The 17,938-nt window shown below is 39.2% G+C and overlaps 1 protein-coding gene across 5 annotated transcripts in view; it reads left to right on the forward strand.

The window, feature by feature from the left end:
• Nucleotides 1-1,449: 1,449 nt before the first annotated feature.
• Nucleotides 1,450-17,938, forward strand: part of carmil2 (capping protein regulator and myosin 1 linker 2) — a 59,911-nt gene continuing 43,422 nt past the window's right edge. Inside the window, exons 1-16 of one of the 5 annotated variants that reach the window (XM_072694526.1) lie at nucleotides 1,450-1,523; nucleotides 1,742-1,836; nucleotides 2,314-2,364; nucleotides 6,005-6,064; nucleotides 8,130-8,251; nucleotides 9,151-9,248; nucleotides 10,013-10,083; nucleotides 10,198-10,271; nucleotides 10,390-10,465; nucleotides 13,431-13,519; nucleotides 13,868-13,962; nucleotides 14,066-14,152; nucleotides 15,410-15,519; nucleotides 15,603-15,680; nucleotides 15,916-15,992; nucleotides 16,132-16,236. In XM_072694526.1, coding sequence (XP_072550627.1) covers nucleotides 1,487-1,523; nucleotides 1,742-1,836; nucleotides 2,314-2,364; nucleotides 6,005-6,064; nucleotides 8,130-8,251; nucleotides 9,151-9,248; nucleotides 10,013-10,083; nucleotides 10,198-10,271; nucleotides 10,390-10,465; nucleotides 13,431-13,519; nucleotides 13,868-13,962; nucleotides 14,066-14,152; nucleotides 15,410-15,519; nucleotides 15,603-15,680; nucleotides 15,916-15,992; nucleotides 16,132-16,236 — 1,325 coding nt within the window. In that variant the 5' untranslated portion in view covers nucleotides 1,450-1,486. Of the gene's footprint in view, nucleotides 1,524-1,741; nucleotides 1,837-2,313; nucleotides 2,365-5,643; nucleotides 6,065-8,129; nucleotides 8,252-9,150; nucleotides 9,249-10,012; nucleotides 10,084-10,197; nucleotides 10,272-10,389; nucleotides 10,466-13,430; nucleotides 13,520-13,867; nucleotides 13,963-14,065; nucleotides 14,153-14,842; nucleotides 14,909-15,409; nucleotides 15,520-15,602; nucleotides 15,681-15,915; nucleotides 15,993-16,131; nucleotides 16,237-17,938 lie in introns of those variants that run through there. The other 4 variants (XM_072694525.1, XM_072694528.1, XM_072694527.1 and 1 more) reach the window with 4 other exon arrangements.

A 17,938-nucleotide genomic window follows, 5' to 3' on the forward strand; every position in this document is an offset into this window, starting at 1 on the left:
ATATATATATATATATATATATATATATATAATATGTAAATATTAAATTTAAAAAATGTAGCTGTTTTTTGTATTTGTAAATTATGTATATTATATTATATATTATTATATTAAAATGTATAAGGAACAGAGATTGTCCTCAAATCCTGAAATGACCCTAAACATACAGGTTTATGATTAATTCCTGTTTACAGAATAGATGGTGAGTCGCAAAACAAGGCGAGGTCTCAGATCGAGCATCTGTGGGATGTGCTGGAATAACAAGTCCAATCTGTGGCATCTTTACCTCATTACATAGGGCACTTAAAGGATGTGCTGCTAACATGTTGGAGCCAGATACCACATGGCATCTTCAGAGGTTGGGTAGAGTACATGTCTCTGTTTTGACACCACACAGAGAACCAAAAGTATATTAGATACATGGTCATAATGTTTGGATTTATTGGTGTAAATATACACAATTATATCAAAATATTCTGACCACCCGTGGTTTGAAATGAACACGGCCCATTATGTCAGCCCCACTTACCATGTAGGAACTTTTAAACACTGTGTCCACTCATTATTTACTTCTTTTAAACATTAACCTAGTTGATCCGCCTTGTAGATGTAATGCCAGAGACAGAAGCTCATCTTTTGCTGCACAGTTTGTGTTGGTCATCTTCTAGTCATCTAGTGGTCACAGGATGCTGCCCACAGGACACTATTGGCTGGACATCTTGTCGGTGTTACTGCAGTGCTGAGAATGACCCACCACCCAAATAATACCTGCTCTGTGGTTGTCCTCTGGGGTCCTGACCATTGAAGGACAGATGGACTACAGTATGTAATTATAGAACAACAAAGTGTTCCTGTATGGTAAGTGGAACTGATATAATGGGCCATATTCATTCCAGACCACGGGCGGTGATAATATTTTAATATGACTGTATATATTTACACCAGTGAACCCTTCCACCATGTCAGTGTCACTACAGTGCTGAGAATGAGCCACCAGCCAAAAAATAACTCTGAGGTGGTCCTGTGGGGTCAGGGGACGACCAGGGTGAGTAATATTTAGTCTGAAGGTATGAACACCAAGTTTAAAAGATTATAGCCTCGGCATCATAGAGTTATAAGTCAGTTTTGAATTAAATCATTATTACTTATTACAATTATGAATTATTGAAATTTGAGACCAGCTGTAACGAGAGTCTTATTGTAACGATGGTTTAAGGAGGTTTACAAAATTAAGCATTTATGCAGAAAGTTTGCAGTGTAAGTTAGCAGGGTAAAAGCGTATTTGAAGTACTTGTGCAAGAAGCAGTGGTGTGTAATATAGGCCTTTAGGTGTCACATCCTGTCTCAGAACCTGTGGTTTCTTACCATGAGCGTGAATCATAATGCTGCAGGATGTGTGTATGTGTGTTTCACCTGCACTTTGTAGAATCTGCCAACGTTGGCCTCTCTTGCACCCTGTTGCCGTAGACGGAGCACAGTAGGTACGATGGCTTCCCAGGCAGAGGTTCCCTTCTGTCTCAAAGGTATGGAGTTTATTGCTGCTTTCTTTGCTCTTAAGTAAAGTAGTAGAGTTGATGAGGTACTAAAGCACTGGAGACAAAATCTTGGCCATAAAATCTTTGATGATGCAACGCCTGAACCAGGCTTTTTTTCCGCTAGCTATTGGTGGTTCACCCAATGTTTACTTGTTTAAATATGTGTGAATGTATTTGTGTATGTGTGTGTTTTTGTGTACACTTAGATGCCATTGTTCAGCTGTTGAAGCCCCAAAGGATCCTGTTTATGACAGTTGTGCAACTCAACCAGTCAAGGGACCGGTCAGAAAGCAGGTTCCTCGTAAGTCGACCTTCAGCTCAGCCTTTAACCATAGTACTTTCCAATTGTCTCTCTACAAGATTATCAGTTAACGATTGTTACAGATGCAGTTGCAAACCGCCATGTCCCATAGCTCTGGGAACCTTTACAGACATTGGTTGTGGTTTTGGATTTTGCTGGTAGAAGTTTCGTTCTTTTCGGCATTGCTGTGACCTAGGTGAATCATAGGAAACGCTTGTGAAAATCTCTTTGTAAACATGCTGTATGAGAAGGGTTAACAGCTCTTTATCCTACTGGCTTAATAACTATTAGTATCTCACCAGTGTATCACCAGTACAGATTTGCCAGGAAACTGAGATTAGCAAACAGCTTCTTGTCAATTAACAGTTGTTCAGCTAAACTTTCTCAAATCAACCACCAGGTGGAGCTCTGCTTACACGCTCCCTGTCATAGCTGCCTGTGTCTTACTATTGTGTTGTGTCCTTCTTGCTCTAACAGGTAATGACTCAGTGGAGAGCACATATGTTCCACAGCAAGCAGCCAGTGAAGGTGCGTGAGATCTTCACAACAACCCTGAGAATTAAGTACAAAACTCTACTAATTACATCAGGTAGACGACTTTTGAGGTTATGCAGTAAGGAAGCAGGGGAGCCGCCTTTTGACCTGTACCAAACTGAGCCCAAAGCCATGCAGTCTTCCTCCAAGTCCACACTTTGGTAACACCAGACACCATTCAGAGGCCTCTAAGGGCACTAGAGTTTAAAAGCATGCTCCTAAGTAGGGTTGGACGGTCTCCACGTTTTCCATACCATCATACCGTCTCAAAGTATTACCATGATATACAATATTACCAGTGGTGGGGAGTAGCGTAAGCATTATTTTAAAACTGACAGAACGATCGAATACAAAGTTCAGTTTGCTCACAGGTTTACAGGCTCTCAATACATGTTCACCACAGAACACTTGCGGTTCTATCTGACTAAAATGCCATTTATAACGGTTTAGACGAGAATGACTCAGATTGAGCGACTGCTGTTGAAAGGACAGAAAGCTAAAAAATAAGTTTTTTTGTGGTGTTGATTCTGTAGCCCACTCTCAAGCTTGTTTTTGCTTAGCAATCGGCTACAGATACACAGAGACTCAGAGACAGCTTAGCCCAGCTGCTGTAGACTAACTGACACAACTATTGATGATAAAAACTCTGGTCTGAGAGGGGTGAAGTTAAGCGACTGGTGTTGGAGTGACAGAAAGGCAAAGTGAGACTGGTTCTGTTGTGTTTGGACTAGCAGGCTAAACACCACAGCACAGACTGTGTTCCAGCTAACTGAGGTTCAAATCACACACATTTAAAAAATAAAGCTTCAGGTCTGAGAGCAAAAAGTCGAAATTAATGCTCTGGGTGATTTCAGCTGTTTTCAGGCTTAGTAGACTGGTTCATCCCAGTTTACTTGCTTTCCCTTTCACTTGAATAAGCAAGTTGCTAAACTCGCAACTACTGTGGGCCTGTTTTTTCCCTACCCATGTTTCAGAGCATGACATCACCAGTGAGATTGTGCCCCCACCTTGTGACTCTCTTGCACATGAATGAATGAACTGTTTTAGCCATGTACTAGATAGACACAGGACAGACATTTGACACATCAGACATGTCGTAATTTTAAAACACCATCCTCATTTGGAGATATTGTCATCTTTTTTTAATTACGCTGTAAGCAATATACCACCCTACAATGCTCTTGTGACACACTGCACCATTTTGAAATAAGAATACAAGGGCGCCAACTGGGACAGGGCTTTTATAGTGTGTCAGTATTTCTGGTGCTGAACCACTGTAGTGTCAACCGCAGAAGTATCTTAACCTGCTGCTGGACGTTTACCTCCTTGAACTTCACTACCAATCCTAATCTAAAGGCCTGTCTTGAAAGAAGCTTAAAGTTATGTGGTTCTTTTCCAAGTTTGCACTCTGGTTACATCAGCCACATCCAGATGTACAAGCCAAGAGACATTTAGGCGCTAGGTATAAAAGTGCCTTTGAGACACACTCACACCGGATCCAACCAAAGCCTTAAGAAACTTCTGAAATGATGCAGATCATTATTGGACCTAAACTCTGCAAATCAGTAGATCTCTAAATAGTATTATAAAGTATTTACCTGGAAAAGCAGCCAAATATTAGAAAAAGTACACAAGGCCTTTCTTCATCTGATCAAAATTTGAAGTCTGGACAGTCACTGTTAGTCACAGTATTCCAGTGGAATGCAGGCAGGTGGTTTATGAGGTTCTTGAGAAGATGATGAAAAATCATTACAGCTAAACATGTTATTATTATACTTTATTCATACTGCAAACTTGTCATTGTGTATTATAATATATTTGTTTTTGTATGATATGATAAAATACAAAATGCAAATCTTACGTTTGCCATCAAAAGCTCAAAGTTTAGAGGCTAAATAGTGCAGTTAGAGTCTGTCTGAAAAGCTATATGTCCAAATGTTTGTGGACACCCCTTCTAGTGAATGCATTCAGCTACTTTAAGTTGCACCCATTGCTGACGCAGGTGTGCAAATACACTCACACAGCTTGTCTAGTCTAGTATAAAGCCCCCCCAGCATTGAGCTGTGAAGCAGTGGAACTGTGATCTCTGGAATAATGGTGCTCCATCCAATACTTTTGGAATGAGTTGGGGAGTGACCTCGCTAACGCTCTTTGCGCTGAATGCAATCCAATCCTCACAGCAGTGCTCCAAAAGAAAGCCTTCCCTGGACAGTGGAGACAGTTACTCAAACATAATCAGGATAAACTCTTTTTAATACCCTTGATTTCAGAAGAAGCAAGGAATGAGCAAGTGTCCCAGTACTTTTGTTCATCAAGTGTATCATTGTACAGTTGTGGTAAGAAGTTTACAGCACTGGGTTTTGGTTAGTAATTCATTGCAGAACATGGTGGGGTGAAGATACTGATCTAGTCTATATCAGGTTATATCCGTTGTTAACCTCTCAACCTCCCAGGTACTATTTGCATGTGACAACCCTCAATAAGTATCTAATACAAAGCAGTCTCGTGATGAACCAATGATGGGGACAGTTGAGGGTAGCTGACAAACTGTGCCTGCTGCTAACTAAAAGTTTATCTGTGGTCAGAAGCTGATTGTTGATGAAGGGCTAAAGGATGGCTAATACACATTTTGTACAGGAACACATGGGCTACAGTTGCACAACTGGAGCTATGAAGCAGGTATTTCTCACACAATAGCCAGCCCCCCCCCCTTTACTGAATAGTGAAAGGTAGGTAGTAGGTGGATTGAACTAAAGTGACTAGTAAGTTGAAGTACAAGGGAGACGTTTGTGATAAAAGGGACAGTGATGGTAAATATACACTCAACTGTGCACATTCAGTTCTTTTATTGATTTAGATCCAGTGACCAAGTAGGTGCCTCACCTTTCTGTATTTGGCTTACAGAATTGGAATCAGACGTGGTCTTCTGCTGTTGTAGCTCTGTCTCAAGGTTCCTCACGTTCTGAGATGCTTTTCTGCTCACCACAGTTGTCCAAAGCGGTTATCTGAGTTACTGTAGCCTTTTTGTCAGCTCCAACCAGTCTGGCCATTCTCCATTGACCTGTCACATTAACTAGGACTTTCCGTCTGCAGAACTGCTGCTTACTTAATGCTTGTTCTTTATCGCACCATTCTGAGTAAACTCTAGAGACTGTCCTGCCGACAATCTTTCCTAATAAAGTGTTTAGTTATTGTAGAAAAAGTCCAAGATTTTGTTTGTATAGTTACAAAAAAAATGAAAGAACGTTACATTACTCAGAATTGCTTGTACCCGAGTTTTAAGTGTAATGAGTCATTTTCAATAGTTTGTGTCAATTTTTACACTCCACCAAAAGCTTCATCAGTTTGAGCAGCTGCTCAGGTCCACTGTGTTATATGACACTGTGGATATGGCCTGGTGGAAGGGAATGAATGGAATGGTTTTGAAAAGTAGCAGCAGGCCCTTCGTGTTTAGGTGACCATGGCCAAGGACAGCGGACTCCAAGTCCAGCTTCTGTGTTTGAGTTTCATGAAGAGGTCTTGTTCCTCTCCCCCTCCTTCTCTCTGTCACACATTAACTCATGAGTCACCATATCTTATTCGGTGTATGTGACTGTATGTGTGCCACTGACCAATGTAGAATGTCTTGCTGCAGGTGGAAAGTTCCTTTAGCTATCTGGAAATTTATGCCATCTGCATGGGGAGTCCTGAGCAGGTAAGCTTCTAGTTTCTCTCTCTTTTACAATACTGTATCATGTGTGTCATGTGAACTTAATTCCCACCATGGTTCTAACTGGTACTAACTGTAAAGGTAGAGAATCTGTTAAACCACCATTTGTTGTGAAAGTTTAAAATGTGGTGAGTCCATTCTCTGGGACTGTGCTGATTATTTTTATACATCCTCTTTCCAGTATATCTATTAATCTGTGAAAGCGTGAAATTACTCATATTTCCATCCTGTCGCTCACAATCTAGTTTTCATGTCACTCCTCACAGCGAGCACAATATGTTGCGAAACACATAATATTAAATCTTCCAATTGAGATGTTTATACAGCGTTTTATAGGTCAGAAATATCTATTGAATGAGTCTCTACTAGTCATTTTCTACTAGCAGCATCTGTTAAATAAGGATTTTAAAATTCAAATCCTGACTAAGACAAGGACTCTTCACACTGGCAACATGAGCTCTGAATGTATTATTTAGTACAGCACACAAACATATAGTGTGTCTAAAAAATGGTCACACCCTAAACCTGTGTCAATCCCTGCAATTTGTGTGAGGATTTCATCTGAGGGACCTGTTACGCAAAGTATCAGCACTAGTACTTTTCTACATACCTTTTTTCATGTATGAAAATCATAGGCCAAGTACACTTTAGTAGGTATTTAATATCCTTTAATGACTGTTTAGTGTATTGTGATTGGGCAGAGATCATGCACAGTTCAAACTGAGAATATGGATTTTATTTCATTTCATCTAATTCAGTACAGTGCTACTGGTAATGTTGGTTTTATACCAGGAGTGGCATGGTGGTATTTGTGTCCATAAGTTTGCTTATCTTATGCTTTGTTTTATACATTGGTATTACTACAAATTTACATAGACATGACTTGACACCAGGCATTCCCAATATTTTATCTAACCACTGAGGATCAGGGTGTGGGTCAGGGTGCGGACTAGACAAAAACAAAGAACATAGAACAATAAGAACGCACATGGCAAACGTAAAAAACATAAACACTGGACACATGGAGGAAACATGCAAGGAAAAACAAAAAACTTACAGTTGTATTTTCTGAGCACAATGATCTCCTGGCTCCCTGAAAGTGGTTTCTTTTTTTTCTTTTTCTTATTACTTAAAAATTACTTAAAAATATTTTTCCATGCACTCTCCCCCAAGACACATCTATGCAGCTGTTTTCTGTTTAAAGCAAAATTATAAATCAGTCAAATGTTTAGAGTCCTGGATTTTTGTAAGGTTATAATAGAAGTCTATAGAATAGAAGTCTTTAAAAGAAAAAAATAGAACCCTATATATATCAGTATTCAGTTATTATTCCTAAACTATGATACATTACTTGATAACCCTTTAGTTTATCTTATTTGGTGTCCCCCAGGGTTCTATTTTAGTGTCTACAATCTTAAATATAATAAATTATGATATTGAAGTGGTTATGAGAGCAAAGAACTGTGGTGTGGGTCTACATACAGGGTTGAGAACAGCTGAACGTATTGCAACATCATTATTACGAGGAGTCAAAGAAAGTACATGTGAGGTTTTCTAACTGGCAACTGATTGTGGATGGACACTTGGACATTCATGCAAGCCAGTTTGTTTGGTTGTCTGTTTAGTTTACCCATTTCTAAAGATTTTTTTGAGTGAATGTGTCGAGAACTGAGAGGCTAGTTGAGAAATGCAGGCTAGTCTGTAATAAGCAAATCGCCTATAACAAAATGTGGCATATCCTTTTCCAAGTAAATATACGAGGGTGTTGGGAGGAACTGAGTGTGTGGTGGTTTGTGGTGTGTCAGTGTGATGTTGTCTCAGGTTGCGGAAGGACGTGTGTGATCCTCTTGGTTGCTCTCATTAAGGAAATATCTCTTTAATCTGCTTTACTCTGTTGCTTTATTTGTGAGCTCCACTTCACTGATTACTACTATAGAGAAAAAATGCAAGTGGGTATGTTCTCACAGTCTTTCTTCCTCTGTGTGTGTGTGTGTGGGCGGGGTATGTATGTGTGTATGTATATAAATATATATATAAATGCTTGTACCAGGTGACTATTGAAACGGATAGGCAGATTTATTCTCTCACGTTGCGATCAGTGGAAGAACTGGAGGCCATGGTCAGTCATGTGACAGCTTCACTCAAGAAAATATTTCCTGATTCGTCCCCAGGGTAAGTGACCAGCCTATCACAGCTCAGACACGCAATTGTAGTGTAGTGTATGCAGTTCAGGTGCTAAGCAAATTTGGGATTCCCTGGTCTTGAAAAAACTATTATTGTCTTATGACTTTATCACAGCTCAAACCTCAGAGAAGTGATTTGGGAGAATCACTGTCAGTTAATCTTTGTCTGAAAGATCTATTACAGTAGTTAAAAGTGTGCCACAGTATCCTGTAAAATACTGCAGAGTTGGATATAGGCAGGAGGCTCTCTTAATAAAAATGCCATAAAGAATGATGCTATAAAACAATGGATGCTATATAACACATTGGAAGTGCTTACTGAGTTGAAGTGAGTGTGTCAAAGCAGGGGAAACATAAAATTTGTAGGGCAGGGTTTGGAATCACTACTACTGAAGAACCACTTCTAGGTTACCTAAAAAATCTTTCAATTGATAGTTGCTTTTTTGTGAAGAACCTTAACATACACTCCACTTAATGTAAAGGTTCTATACCAATTCCATTTGTTGTAGTTGTATTTCAACCAGCAAGCATTTAGTTCACAGAAATAAAAGGAGAGCTGCTGTGTTTTAGAGGATATGTGTTATAGACCACAGTTTAACACTTCCTCCACATTGACCTTTAAAAGGCAGCCAGTATCTGTCAAGCGTACTGCTGGACATTAATAAGACTGAATAACAGCTTAAAGGCAAGTGGCCTTTGTTTCCTCATTGAGTACCCAGGCTGAGTAATGGCTGGAAAAGTTGAAAACAGCGTTTAGAGGGGGAGTTTCTTTAAGAAACAACCATGGCAATGGAACTGAGGCATATTAATAAACAGTGGTTGGTGACTCATACTGAAACTGGCCAACCCTCCCTCAACCATTTTTTTCTTCTTTGTTTCTTGTTCTAGGAAGCTGTTGAAGAAGGTCCCTCCAGAGCTCCAGGAGAGGTTGTGGTCTCTCACCTCCAAAATTGAGGAGCAGCTAAATGGATCTCATGGACCATGTGGTCAGCAGCACCATACTTCACCTTCCTGAAATTGCAGAATTAAGATTTAAAGTGTAATGCATAGAAACAGTGTGCTACATATAAATGAGCTAAATATAAATAAATAGTGCAAAGTGCAAAACTCATATATTAACCAGATCTAACAGGCCATTTGATGACAATACCATGCTTTGTATTGCAAGTGTTTTCAGCTCTCTGGTTTATGGGTTGTTTGGGACAACCTCAAATGACCATTTAAAGCAGTAGTTTGGCAAAAACTCAAATTTACCACAATAGTATTCAATCAGCCATGACATGCTTGATTTCTGAGGTTTGCTTCTTTAGTTTTGCACTGGAGCTTTAAGGCTACTGCTGCTAACAAGCAGTGTCAATCTCTTGAAAATCAATTGAAAAGCATAATGTGAATGTGTAAATTAAAATTCATCATACACTGGTCTCAGAACCATCCTGAGTTCAATCTCAAATAGGCTTGGTTCCTGACACTAGATGTCAAAGTGTCCTATAAAATACACAGTCATATGGCTAAATATTAGTAACAGTGTTTTTGTAAGTAACAATATCTTATACATTTGTTTGTAGATTATTCACCTATGAAAGGGAGTTCCAGAATGTCAGACAGTGCCAGGAACAATACAACACCATGTTTATTTAAGAACATGACACCAAATATGGCAACTTAATTGTTTGCTCCTTATGTGGCTAAAATGTTCTGCAATGTTCTAGATTCCCTAACTGTCTTCTTTCTTCTTGGGGGGTTACTATAGGGGGGTTTTCAGACACCTATGCAGCGCTGTGTGATTACAACGAGTTCCCATGTCGCGAGGAAGTCCAGTGGGTCAGAGATCTCCACTACTCCTCACTTTATTTAGAGATACAGATACAGATTACAGATAGATTTAAATTGCCCTGTGAAGATTTGTTTTTGACAGCTCTTACTATCGTTGTGTAGGACGTGGATAATATTTACCATGTTCAGAATTGCCGAGATTTCAACCTTGTGGACTTCAGTCATTTAGAAAGCAGGTAGGTGTTTTTAATGCTTGCTACGGTCTTTGTTTTGATTTCATTAAAATGACTTTCCTAGTGTTTTTATTTTCTTGGGTAAAGAATTCATTCAGCATTGTGTCTTCCTCTCATTCAGAGATTTGGCGTTGGCTGTTGGTGCTCTTTCCTTCAACCAGTGGTTCACGAAAATCTGCAGCAAGGATTTCAAATTGGTATGTCTTATGCTTTAATAGGAAATCAGTCACTTGTATCTGTTAGAAAAGCAGTGTGAGGTTTAGAGGTTTTGTCATTTTAAAACACACTATAAAGTACGTTTTCAGTCCTTCAATAAAAAAAATGGAAACTATAGCTGCAGAACTAACAGGTCAACATGGCACATTGGTGAGTTAGGATGTTGAGTGGCGTTGCTTCACCCTGTATCAAATGATTTTTCCTCTAAATCAAATCAATTTGATGTGCCAGAAAATGAGGTGGTGATATAAGCCTACCTGCTAAGATAAAATCTGTCATTGACAAATAAACCTACTGGTTTACTGTCTTCTAAATTAGCTAATGTTAATGTCATTTTGTGTTGTTTTGGATTAGCCACACTAGCAAACAGACACCCAGGTAGAGCAGCATAAACAGGTTAATCTAGTGTTGGTAAGACTAATGTCACACAGTCCACTTCCTGCTTTACTTTAGGACTATATTAGATATTAGGTCTACATTAGATATCTATATTAGATTAGTTGGTTTGTTTTAGGATGATAACAGGCTTTCATGTATTTATTTACTTTTGCTGTTAGGACTGTGTTGTCGCAGTAAAAATATAAATCTTTACTTGGATGTCTCCAACATTGAGTAATTGGTGTTGCTATATTAATAGACAATTGCCATAACCTTAGATTTCTGCGTTATTGGTGCTAGTCCTGGGCCAGTGCTTTTAAACATGCTGAATGAAATCTATACCGATCAGCCATGACCTTAGCTGGTAAAGTAAAAAAACATTCATTATCATCAAAATGATCGGGGTGCCCAATCTTTTTCTTACCACTGTATAAGTGTCATATAATGTCTATATTTAACACAAAGTCTGTGTTTCAGTTGGATTAATTGACAGTGCAGTTTTATTAGGGTTTCTCCAAAAATGAACTACAATATCTGTTGCTACCACAAAATCCTGGGAAGCCAGCACCAATTCTCTGATTCTGCATTTGAATTTGAGCTTGTTTCTTCACAGCTACAATGCTCAGTAAAATATTCTTCTCTTTGTAGCTATAGTGCTTGTATAATCCCAAATGACTGTAGCACAGACGTTTCAGCGTTAAAAGATGTAAAACTCACTATCAGAAACTGCAGCTGGTGTAGGTTTGCACTTTTTCTCTTAAATAGTTTCGCTTAATCAGGGTAGTGTGGAATAAGGGGTGGGATCTGGATGGTAGAACCGCATGGGGTAGTTGTTCATTTACATGAGCATTCATATTCAGAATTCTTTGCATTCTTATTGAGTGCATGCTGCTGTGTGATGAGTGCTACATGCTGCATGCAGAGAGTATTGTGTGTATTGACCTCACAGTCATAGTGCCACAGCCTAATTCGTCTTTCACATCATTGTACTCTCAGTTGTTTGCTAGTTTGTAGGTCAAAGAGATAGCAATCAGTATTTTTTCCACCTCTGTATGTGTGTGTATGTCTGAGAACACACACACACAAACTGTCAGATTCTCTCTAGTTCTTTATCAGCTCTATTGGGCTTCATGCCTGCTTTTCTTCACCAGTATTGAAAGGTCAGCATTGGGCCTTTGGCCAAGTCTGTCTTGTTTTCCTTTGCTTGACGGCAGGGGCGAGCAAGACAAGATTATATATTTTTTTACAAAGTCAAGAGAACATTTCTGTTCTGTGTGAGAGGGAGATTTTTTTGTAGGTAAATATTTATACTACACCGGGGCCAGGCTTTCAGCCACAAGCGGGATTGCCAGTTAGCCGGCTAACTTAAGGCTTAGAGTGAGGACTGACTAGACTCCTGGCCAAAGTATTGAGACACCTGCTCATTCTTTTTTCTTGCTTTTTGGAGTAACTGTCTCTACTGTCCAAGGCTTGCTACTAGATTTTGTCTCATTGCTTTGGGGATTTGTTTGCATTCAGTGATGTTTGATGATCACCACCTGAACTCCCCAGCTGATCCCAAAAGTATTGGATGGAATCCCTTCATTCCACAGTTCCACTGCTCCACATCTCGACGCTGGGGGGCCTCTAGCCTATTCTTTGCGTTAGGCATAGTCCCAGTTGGTTCATGTTTATCTTCTCCAGACAAGCTGAAATAGACAAGCTATATATGTGCATTTGCACACCTGGGTCAGCAGTGGGTGCAAGTTAAAGTTGCTAAATGCATTCACTAAAAGTGGTGTCCATTACATTTGGATGTATAGTGTATCTGGTTTTGTAAATACCCTCCTGATTGTAAAATGATAGTGAGAAGTGAGTGAAAGTGTGAAATCAGATGTAGTCAATCAGTCATGACATGTGCAGTGGCTGAACTTGAAATGTGTGATGATTTAGGAATTCGCACTGATTAGCTGCATTATGCAAATTGGTGTACATAAGCTTCCACCACTTCTTCACGACATGCTTAGACACAAGCAAACATTGGACACCAAAAGTGTGGCTTATTAACTATATTTATATGTTGAATATTTGTATAAAGTAGTTTTTCTTTAAAGTAATATGATACACACCGATCAGCCATAACATTTGTACAACCTGATTAATATTGAGTAGGTAGTCTTCATGCCTTCATGGACTCTTCAAGACCTCTGAAGGTGTCCTGTGGTTGTGAGATGGGGCCTCCATGGACCACATCACTAAATCTTAGGTGCCTATGATCTTTTTGCCTGTTCACAGGTTTTTTTTACTGACCACTGCATACAAGAAAACCCAATTTTTTAATATATCCACCCTTTGACAGATGCCACTGTAGATGAAGATAGTCAGTGTTTTTTACTTCTCCAGTCAGTGGTGCTAATGCCACTGTCATGCAAAAACCTTTTGATCAGTTGATCTCAATATTGTGTCAAAATTGTATGATAAATGGACCAATAAAAATGCTCCAAAAGGGCTTCTTTTCTAAAATCAATCAGTGCACACATTTACTCACTGAGTAATCAGGCATTTTCTCCTTTTTCCATGTGTGTATAGACACTAGATGTGCAGGAGCAAGTGATCTACCTCATTAACCGGTCCACAGCTCTGCAAGAGTTGCACCTGGAGGCAGGGGGACTCAAAGCGTGAGTGTAATCCCTTCCTCAGCTACAGCAGCCACTTAGCCTGAAGATGACAATTAAAGCTGAAAGGCATCATGACAAGATTCATTACACAAACATGATTAATTAAATGTATCTTATCCTTTTCTCTGTGGATTTTAAATCTCATCATCACTTAGGATTTGATCCCTGAATGTTTCTGTTTAAAAGAACATTACAATGCTTTTATGTTCCTGTTCTAGCCAGAAGTTATGCTTTCTTTGTTCTACTCTGGCATTTCTGCTTTATGCAGGATATTTAATCTCTCTCTCTCTCTCTGTCTCTCTCTCTCTCTCTATCTCTCTCTCTCTCTCTCTCTGAATTGTACTGTAGGGATTTCGCTATAAAAATTGCCAGTGCTCTTCGTGAACAGCCAGCCTCAGCACTCCATGTCATCAACCTGTCTGCCAACCCTATAGAGGACAAAGGTGTGCGTGCAGTTTTGTCTGAATGCAAAAACTGAAACTGGTCACAAATGTTTTGGAGTCGGGCACATATAATTATCTCTGTTTCTCTATTTTCTCTCTGTAGGTGTAATATCACTCAGTCAGAGTTTGTCACAACTGCCACGTAGTCTCAGTCGGCTTTATCTCTCCAAGATCTCGCTCTCCTCAAAAGGTACTTCAGATTTTTTTTTTCAGTAAAGTGACAGACTACTATACATGTGTCATATATATACAGTTGTGTTCAAATAATAGCAGTGTGTGTACGGGTAAAGCTCATTATATTCTAAATCAAAACATAATGAAGAATGTATGATTTTTTATTACTTTACAGAAATTAATAACAATTAATAATTAATTTGGCTGTTTAAAAAAAAAGTAGTGTCTAGAAAACTCAAATATTTGCGGTATAAACTGAAAGGTTTTTAGGATTTAGCATTCCTGTGAATCACTAAACTAATATTTAGTTGTATAATCACTGTTTCTGAGAACTGCTTCACATCTGTGTTGCATAGAGTTCACCAATTTCTGCCACCTGTGAACAGGTATTCCAGCCCAGGATGATTTTTCAACTTTCCACAGTTCCTCTGCATTTTCCAACAGTATTTTTGATGTCACCCCACAGAATTTCTATCAGATTGAGGTCTGGGGATTGGGCTGGCCACTCCATAACTTTAATTTTGTTGGTCTGGTAACAAGATGCTGCTCGCTTGCTGGTGTGTTTGGGGTCGTTGTCTTGTTGAAAGGGCATTTCCTCCTCTGCATAAGGCAACATGACCTCTTCAAGTATTGTGATATATGCAAACTGATCCATGATCCTTAGTATGTGATAAATAGGCCTGACACCACTGAAAGAGACACATCCCAATATCATGATGCCTGCACCACCATGTTTCACTGTCCTCAGAGTGTACTGCGACTTGAATTAAAGGTCATTTGATAATTTTCTGTTTTCCCCTCTTTAATCAACATTTTAATCAGAGTGTCTTTTACAGGTTTTCAGAGGGAAATGCATGTACATGTGTTGGCTTCATCCTTAAATAAGGGCCACCTGATTGACACCTGTTTTTGTCACTGAATGAGTGACCGCACTAACTGAACTCCACACTGCACATTATTTATTTTTTTTACAACACATGAACACGCCCCTTTCAATGATTTATTTAATTATACAGACTCAAGAGCATGCATACCATGAATGTTGGGTCTGTTGGTTTTCTATGACTCTGCTACACCTACTGGTAAATTATTTGCCATGTAATAATATAATTTCTACCACAAACAGTAATTGATCTGGTTGGTCATGTTGGACTGCTATTAAGTAAAATCTCCTGCTGACCACTGTTCTAGTTTCCAATTTAGTTCCCATTTTTTAGTCATTCTTTTCCTATCTACTTGTCTTCTCTTACTGTCCTTCTTTTTTTGTCTTTAGGATTGGGCGGTGTAGCTCATATGCTCCTTCAGACCAAATCTCTCTCCACCTCACTGACCCACCTGGACCTGAGTGGAAATGCAGGATGCCTGGCTTCAGAGGATGCCTCGGTAAGAGACAGAAATAGATAGACAGACAGACAGACAGACAGACAAACTATTTTGTGAACTAGACTGCTTTCTCTCTCTTCCAGGGCTTTTTCAAATTCTTGTCCTCTCCCAATGCTGTAACGCATCTGGACCTCAGCTCCACTGATTGTCCTCTAGATTCTGTGAGTGACCAGCTGTCTGCACCACACTCATATGTCTTATTATTTGAACAGTGTACTGTGTGTCATGTACACTAGACAGTGTAATCAGCTATGCAATTAAAAGAGGAGTTTTAACTTTTCCAAAAATAAATCCAATTCCGCTGTTTTTTAATTGTTTGTCAGCAAAATAGCTGCCTTCCCATTTTACCAGAAAGGGTGTCTATTGTTCTCTCTATCTCTTTCTCTCTCCCTCTAGCTCTTTGTCTCTCTCTGTTATTGCTGCTACACTAGTCTATCCTACCTCAATCTCTCCAGAAACATCTTCTCCCATAGGTAAGTTCAGCACCGTTTGAAAAAACTGGCCTTGTTTTCAACTGCCACAAAAACTGATTCTAGCTCAGGAGCCTAGCCCTTGGTTTGTAAACTTGTTATGAATATAGACAGAGATCTAAGTGTACTGTGTGTGTTGTAGGAAGGTTCGGGAGGTGACACGCAGTGTGAGAGAGTTCTTTACTAAAAGCATGGAGCTGAAGTACGTTGGACTGGCCAACACTAAACTACCTCCAGAAGCCCTCAGGTACCAGATGTATCAGGATTACTATAACTACTATAACTATAACTGGCAGTACTTCAGTTCATTGTTTATAGATTTTGTTCAGAGTTGCTGATTTAGATACTGTTGACCACAGATACTATTGATTACCAGATACCAGGTGACAATAGATCGTCATCTTACTGGAGGTTTACAGCAGGATTTAATAGTAACTCCACTTTAATAACATAAACTGTAATGCTGCTTTACCAATGACCCATGAATCTTTGATACTATAAAAAAAGGAGTGTATTTTATAAGAATTTATAAGAATTTTATAGAATTGTATAGAAATTCCAATAGCGTTACTTTAGATCTTTCTCATAGTAGTAGTCAGGTTGGTCATGCTGGTCGACCAGCTTGGACATGCTATTTATACAGGCCAACCACCTTAGTCATGCTGGTCAACCAGCTGGGTCATGATAGTGATGCTGGTCAACCAGCTTGGTTAGTTTGTGCACACTGGTGGAGCAATGAAACAGTCAAACTCAAATGAAAGCATACTCTATTCCGGTAAGATAGCTGGTTGTCTATTTTTTTCTGGTTGTAAACTTTGCTTTGAAAAGCTTGTATCGCTTTTATTTTTCATATTTTGTGGCCTTTTTCTCACTAACTAGTAAGTTCCCATTACAGATAGTAGCTTGCCAAGCCCGGGTATCGAACCCACAACCCTGTCATCAGTAGCCCGGAGCTCTAACCACTGAGCTACCACTGCCCCCTATAGAACAGCCTTTAAAACTCAAGGGGGGGGGGGGGCGCATCTGTTAAACATTGTGTCAGCACAGTAACTACCTGTAGCCCTATATATAGGCCCACTGACTGATTACAAGATTGTAGACACATGTGATGCTAATTAGTGGACACACCTTGATTTAACGTCTCTTTGGCCACATTCTTTTCAGGGGTACCATCATTTCTGTCTAAGCCTGTTTAATGAGTTTACTTTTTACAATTATTCTGTTGAAGCATGGTTGAAAAGCAATGTCTGACTTTCATTGTTTAATTTTCATAGCATTTTTATTTATTATTACTTTTGTCAGATTCAAGTTATTTCTGTTACCATTGTGAATTTTTCTTTCATTAACCGGGGGGTACCAACAATTTTGTCCATGTGTGTAGAAGCTAAAGTCCCTTAAATGACTTCTTATTTAAGAGTGTAAAGAATCTTCAGCCTGCTAAACATGAGTGAGTGATTGAACATGAATAAGCTGTAAGCCAGGACCAAGAGGAGCTTTGCATTTAAAAAATACCAGCTAGCCAAAATCAGAACTTTTGGCTTTTCACACAAGAGCACATTCTGACTAACAGTAAAATACATTTTGAAGCTGCACCATTGTTGCCACTGTTTGTATTTATTGTTAGCTCAAGCTTTGCATGGTTACCAACCTAAGTTTTAGATTTGGATTAGTAACATTGCTGTGCTGTATTGCACTGTCCAGTGGAAAAGTGCTCCAGTTGTGTTCTGTTAGCCTTGAAACTACATTCATTGAAGCGTGGCTGTGTCCTCCTAATATGAGCCAATATGTTCAAAGCTGGTTTCAAAACCCATCTTTTCCAGCTGGCTTATGGTTGGTCCGGAGCTTTAATTGTGTTTAATGTGTTGCATTCTAGTGTATGTTTTATTTCTGTTTTTATTTGTACAGTGTCCTTGGGTGTCTTGAAAGGCGCTTATCAAATACACTTTTTA

This window comes from Salminus brasiliensis, chromosome 13 (assembly GCF_030463535.1).
Source record: "Salminus brasiliensis chromosome 13, fSalBra1.hap2, whole genome shotgun sequence".
Classification (NCBI taxonomy): Eukaryota; Metazoa; Chordata; class Actinopteri; order Characiformes; family Bryconidae; genus Salminus; species Salminus brasiliensis.